The following is a 6,887-nucleotide window of genomic DNA, read 5'->3' on the forward strand; positions in this document are numbered from 1 at the left end:
TGTCGTCTGCTTGTTCTCTTTCTCTCTCTCTCTCTCTTTCCCTCTCTTTCTCTTTTCATTTATTTTTTTTTTCATCTGGACTTTTCGTTAAATTAAATTTATTTTAAATATTCTTACTCGTTCTTTGAAAAAGTTTATAAAAAAAAAATTTGATAAAATGGCGGGCGGCATTCACGACTCAAATTTTTATTATTAATATTAAATCGGATGTAATTTTTTTTTTTATATTTAATTTTAATAATAATAATAAAAAATTTCAAAACGAGGATTTTGGTTTTCCCGTATCCAACAGGAGATTGGGAGGGAGGGGGGGAAAAGGGCATTCCTTTTCATTTCGCTTCTAGACTTTAACCGTAAAACACGTTTTTTTTTTTTTTTTTTTTTTTTATTTATTTCGCATTAATATTCAGTCGATGTTGGTTGAATTTTCCACTTTACAAAATTATTAAAGTTTGTCTGTGTTCTAAAACGTACATAAATAATCCAAATTTTTTTTTGCGATCGAATTTTTTCCAATAAAAATAGTAAAAAAAAGTAAAAAAAAAAAAACACGAAAAGTTATTTTAAATAACTTGCAAGTCTCTTCTTGCACGCGCACACGTGCATTTTTTTTTTTTAAAGGATTACGATATTAAATGTATATTAAAAGTCACAAAAGTAATTGAATTGAATTTAACGTTTTTTTTATTTTTATTATTTTCAGTACATCGGAACTTTAGATGTACCAAGACCGACGAGTCGAATAGAAATCGTAGCTGCCATGAGGAGAATACGTGTAAGTGTAAAAAAAAAAAAAAATTTCACGACGCTCTTTTTTCCAAATAAATTAAATAAAATTATTTATATTATTATAAATTAATTATTTATATTATTATTATATATTATTATTATAAATATTTATTGAATTTTTTTTTTTTTTTTGGGTGTGTTTAATTCAGTACGAATTCAAAGCGAAAGGAATTAAAAAAAAAAAAGTTACGGTCGAAGTATCCGTGGACGGAGTTAGAGTAACGCTGAAAAAGAAAAAAAAAGTAAGACGAGTTTTGTTTTATTATTATTATTATTATTATTATTATTATCATTATTATCATCATTATTATTATTGAATCAAAAAAAAAAGAAAAAAAAAAGGAAAGGCAAATATTTATCGCGTTCGTTTGTTTGCAAAAAAATCAATGGATGGATGAAAATAAGTTATTAGTCATGCATCATCCGATTTACAGGTGAGCGAAATTATTATTATTAATTATTATCATTATCATTATCATTATTATTATTATTAAATTTTTTTTTTGTTTCCCCTCTCCCCCTCCCGGTAAAAAAATTATTCGAAGAAAAAATCAAAAATTTGCGGTAACGATTCGCGCGTTTTTGTTATTCGAACGAAATGTGTTTCCTTTCCCTCCTCCCCCCTGTTATTAAAAAAAAAAAAATAGTGGCAGTAGAAAAATTATTATTATTATTATTATTAACATTATTTTTCTCGTTTTTTTTATCTTTTTTCATTTTATTTTATTTATTTATTTATTTATTTATTTACATTGAAATAAAATGTTGTTTTATCTTTGTATAAAGTTGGCGTGTGGGATTTTTCTTCTGATAAGTTTTCGACTTTTTCGTTTCGAACCTTTTATTATTATTATTATTATGTTTGAACTCCCCACGATAAGAAAATTAATAAATTTCACCCTCTCCCCCCGTTGATTTTTCATTGTCAAAAAAAAAAAAAAAATTTATTTTTATTTATTTTTTTCTGTTTTTTCTAAATAGGATATTTTACGTATCTCACGATTCTCAAGATCTCAAAATATTCAGTTACATTGCCAGGGACGGTGCTAGTAATGTGTTCAAATGTAACGTTTTCAAATCGAATAAAAAGGTGAGTTGATGATTGTTATTATTATTATTGTGCGTTGTGCGCAAATGCACTTTTTTTTTTTTATATTTAGTATTATGTTTGTTTCCCTCTCTCTCTCTCTCTTTCTCTCTGGAAAGTTTTAGCTGGAAAAAATTTTCCAGAATTCTATGGGGGTTTTTGCATTGTCGCATTAATGGTTGTTCTCGAGACAGACCCCCCTCCCCCCTTTTTTTTACATGAAAATTTTATTAGGGAAGAAGAGAAGGGGAAAAAAAGTTCTCTCGTTATACCAATCATTATCGGGTATCGGAAAAATTGTAAAAAAAAAATTATCGATTTATTGATTTTCAATAATACTTATCATCATCATCGTCGTTATTTATCATCGTGAGAACGAATTACGATTCGAACGTAATTAATTATGAATAATTAATTAATTAATTAATTAATTAATACGAACGTATTTTTAAAACATTAAAAAAAGAAAAAAAGATTTAATGACGTACACGTGCGCACGTGTATTTATACAATTATTTCAATAGTCTGGATGGGGGGGAGGGAAAGGGGGAAGGGAAAAAAACATCAATTCGACATTTATTATTATTATTATCATCGATGAGTTAGTTTCCATGGAAGCTTTCCTTTTTTTTTTATTATTATTAGAAAATTTTTGGAAAATTGAAATCCATCAAAAAAAAAAAAAAAGATTTTTATGGGAGTTTTTTTTTTTTGTTTGTTTTCATCATAATAATAAATTTATACGGTTAATCAACTGACAAAATTGATTTTTTATTTTTATTTTTACTGGAATTTGAAAATTCCAGACTGGAAAAAAAAAAAATTATATTTTGTTATAAAGCAAAAGTTTTTGACATTAAAAAAAAAAAAAAAATTTAACGTTTATTCGTTTTCGTTTTCCTTATTTTTTTTTGCGTTTCATTTTCTGTCAAAATTAAATTTTTTTTTTTTTAAATATGAGAAATGAGGAAAAATGAGGGAATGGAAAATGGGAAAGGGAAAAAGTTGGAGAATTTATTATTATTATTATTATTATTATTATTTTCACATCGTGAGTTTGGAACTGATTGGAAACGAAATCGAAATTTTTTAAATTTGAAAAAAAAAGGAAAAAAAAAACGAATTTGTAATTAATCAAAATAAAAAAAAAAAAAGAGGAAAAGGAAAACGTGAGGAATCGTCGACGAAAACCGGAAATAATGTCCAACGTGTACTATTTCCGTTTTTCTTTTTTTTTCGGTTTTCCTTCTTGGAAATTTCGAGCGTTTTTTTTTTTTTTTTTGGAGGGATTAATCGAGATTTGTTCATTTGTTTGTTCGATGAGAAAAAAAAAATGATTATGAAAGTTTTAACTCCTTCTTCTTTTCCTCCTGCCCCCCCCCGTTTTTGTAATAAAATTTATGTAATAGTTGACATCTAAAAAAATTTGATTTGATTTTTCTCTTTCTCTCTCTCTCTCTCGTTTCCATGAATACGTATAAACAAGGAAAAATGAAAAAAAAAAAAAAAAAAAAAGGAAAAATGGGGAAAACTTTTCCACGAACATAATAAAAAAAAAAAAAAGGAAAAAAATTCAATTTTTCGCTTTTTGCTCTTTAACCAAAAATGATTTTGATTTGCTATAGGAAATGCATATAGAATGTGTAAATGAAAAAAAAAAAAAAAAGATGAAAGATGAAAAAAAGGAAAAAAAAAAAAATTTGGTTCATCTGATTAGTTTTCACGTTGGATTTTCCATATAATTCCAAAAAAAAAAAAATAGGAAAAAAGGAAAATGGAAAAGGATATAAAAAAAAAAAATTTTTTTTCTTGCTGTTGCTGTTGCTGTTGTTGTTTTTTGCGTTCACGCGTAATGAAATAAAGGTAAAAGTTTGAAAACTAATTTAATATTTGTGTAGAAAAAAAAAACAGAGAGAGAGAGAGAGAGAGAGAGAAAAAGTGAATTCGGCGAATGAGATGATAGTCGAAGTGTAAATGTTGGAATTACTGGAAATTGAAAAGTAAAAAATAGAAAAGAAAAAAAAAAAAAAAGAGAGAGAGAGAGAGAATGAATGGGAAAAAAAAGGATGCGCGATACTTGACATTATTATTATTATTATTATTTTCCAACCGAATTGCATTGGAAAATTTTTTTTTTCTCGAATGCGATTTTTCTTTTCTTTTCTCTCTCTTTTTCTTTAACTTTTGTAATTTGTTTCCGCGTAATGTTTCGTAAAGTTTCGATTTTTTCCTCTTCCTCCCTATTCCCTTTTGTCTTATTCGTTTTGACCGCAGCAGACGATTTTTCACATTTTCGAATAATAATAATAATAACGACTATAACGGTAGGGCAATTCATAGGGTACGCAAAGACGACAAGTGCCGAATTTACAATCGGAAATCGTCGACCATTTAATTTCCGGTTGTTCGATATTGTCGAAACACGTGACTATGACGACATCTGGACTAGCTAAGGAATGTTGGTACAACCACCGGACTAACCAACAAACAGGATATTATTCCGAGACATAATCAATACCGTAAAATGGTGGAAATTTATTTAAGTATCCGTACCGGCGGATGTGGGAAATTTTAAAAAAAGAAACAATTCCGATCGTCGTTGGAAAATTGGGAGCACCACGTCTCCCCATTCATCAAACGGAAATTTGAACAAGATTTTGAAGGATTTAAAAGAAGAAAAAGAAATCGTACAGGAAACGGCCGGAAATTCTTCGGAAAATATTATAAAAGAACACCAACGACGAAATTCGATGACTTGTACCTGAGAAATTCGGGTAGAGACCTGGAATGGAAAATTCCGAATCACGTCACGTGTAAAATTGAAAATAATAATAATAATAATAATAATAATTACATAAATGTGTAACTCGAAACCAAAGGATAATTGATGACGTTTTACTTTGATGTTGTGTTTTGGTCGTCTTTGTTTCGTTTCCCATTCGATGTTTTCCGATGGCGGTTTTTCGTCTTTCAGGTTTTTCTTTTTAGCATGTACGCAAAAGAGGGGGGAAAGGAGGGGGAAGGGGAAAAATCGAACGACGAATACATTTTTGTATTTTAAACTCGATGAAAAATTAATGTGAAAATGCTTTTTTTGCTGCCGAGACTTTTTTTTAAAAAAAAAAAAAAATCTATTCATTGGAAATTTTTAAGTGAATTTAAAAAGAAAAAAAAGTGGATAAAAAGGGAGGTTGGGAAGAAGGGGGAAGGGGTAGGGAAAAAGAAATACGTTAGGAATTTTGCATAAAGAAGTAGAGAAGGTGAGTAGAAAGGGGATGAATGAATGGAAGAAAGAAAAGTAAAAGAAAACGTTGTAACTACTACGCTTTCTTTGTTTAATAATTCAAAATGGAAAATTTAAAGAAGTGGGGAGAGGGGTGGGTGGATAGGAAGGGAAAAAGAAAACATCGTAAGAAGTTTTTTGTTTAAATCAGATTTTGATAAAAAAAAAAAAAAGGAAAATGTGAAAATGTATTATAGAGAAAAAAAAAATAAGACACGAAAAAAATATTTTTTTTTTTTATTTTTGCGACAAAAAAAAATTTTTTTCACATCCGGTACGATCTCTTCATTTTTTTTTTTTTTAATAATGAGTCGAGTTTGTAACGGTAACAAAAGTTTTTATTTTTTATTTTTTCTCTTTCTTCTCGTTTTACTTTTTTTTTTCTTTTTTTTTTTCTTTTTCGTTTCGAAACTTTCAATTTTTTTTTGAAGAAAGAACGAGAAGAGTTTAAGTAAAACAAAAGTTTTTATTACATAAAACAAAGCTCACTCTTTTTTCTTTTTTTCTGATTCTTTTCGAAACGAAAATTTTTGTATAACGTTTTTTAAAATTCAAATCGAATACGGTAAAGATTTGTTTTTTCCCCCTCCTCTTTCCCTCTTTCTTTCCTCCCCTTCCCCCATTTTTTCATTTTTATTCAAAAAAAAAAAAAAATAAAGAAGGAAAGTTCCGGAACTTTTTCGTTGCGATGGTTTCGATTTCATTTTAATCCGGTCAGAGAAAATAAATTATTATTATTATTATTATTATTATTATTATTATTATTATTATTATTATTATTATTATTATTATTATTATTATTATTGCTTCTTTCTCTCTCTCTTTCTCTTAAATTTAGTATAAGAAACTTTTGAAAAAAAAAAAGGAAAAAAAGAAATTTTTTTATATTGGGTTTCCAATAAACATAGAAAACTCTCACGGTGGCTTTTAATCATCATCGTCAGAAATGAATAGACCGTATTTTTTTTTTTTTTTTTATATAAAGTTTCTCAATAGAGAATAATAAAAAGAAAAATGAGTCGATCGTGAAGAAAAAAAAGAGAAAAAGGAAAAAAGGAAAAAAAAAATGTGAAGTGGATTAAAAAAAAAAAAAAAAGAAAAAGAAAAAAAAAAAGGAAAAAAAAGGAAAAAAAAAAGGTGGAAACTTCATGTCGAAATTTGAACGTACAAGGTTAATTTTTTTTTCTTTTTTTTTTCTTTTCGTAATTCATATCTCTTACGTTGGCAATACGTCAAAGGAAAAAAAAAAAAAAAAATTTAATTTTGACATTTTTTTTTTTTCAATATGGTGGCGGCTCTCTTTCGATTTTTCATTTTTTCCTCATTGATTTATTATAAATTTGTGAGAAATATTAAAAGAAGAAAAAAATAGGAGAGGGGAGGGGGGGGGAAAAAGCAGAAAACGTGTCAGGTGCTTGCTTGAAAAAAGTTTTTATTTTTATTTTTTTTATTTTTCGTTTAAAAGGAAAAAAAAGGAAAAAAATATGACGGCATTTTAATAAAATTAATTTTTTTTTCTTATTACGTTTTTGAGGTACGATTTCAAATTTTCCGTAATTAATTAGACGCAAATTTGTTGTTTATAAACATTTCTAAAAGGACAACAAAGGAAAATTTAAGAAAAAGGAAAGAAAAAAAATGGCGCCAAAAATTTCGTTTTAATGACGAATAACAAAACGAACCCTTAATTGAAAATTTATTTTTTTTTTAAACGAATAAGATAATTTT

At 27.1% G+C, this 6,887-nt stretch overlaps 2 protein-coding genes across 2 annotated transcripts; both read left to right on the forward strand.

The window, feature by feature from the left end:
- Nucleotides 1-760: 760 nt before the first annotated feature.
- Phum_PHUM020380 (C-terminal pdz ligand of neuronal nitric oxide synthase protein, putative) lies at nt 761-1,106 on the forward strand (the record flags this gene model as incomplete). Its single annotated transcript, XM_002422834.1, has 2 exons — nt 761-775; nt 939-1,106. 2 exons carry the CDS (start codon nt 761-763, stop codon nt 1,104-1,106), a joined length of 183 nt encoding a protein of 60 aa, XP_002422879.1.
- A 73-nt stretch (nt 1,107-1,179) lies between these two features.
- On the forward strand, nt 1,180-2,179 carry Phum_PHUM020390 (uncharacterized protein; the record flags this gene model as incomplete). The annotated part of the gene is made up of 3 exons (XM_002422835.1): nt 1,180-1,223; nt 1,771-1,879; nt 2,111-2,179. The coding sequence occupies 3 exons, from the start codon at nt 1,180-1,182 to the stop codon at nt 2,177-2,179; spliced, it is 222 nt and encodes a 73-aa protein (XP_002422880.1).
- Nucleotides 2,180-6,887: the final 4,708 nt, after the last annotated feature.

Source organism: Pediculus humanus, genomic scaffold (assembly GCF_000006295.1).
Source record: "Pediculus humanus corporis 1103172107373 genomic scaffold, whole genome shotgun sequence".
NCBI classification, from domain to species: Eukaryota; Metazoa; Arthropoda; class Insecta; order Psocodea; family Pediculidae; genus Pediculus; species Pediculus humanus.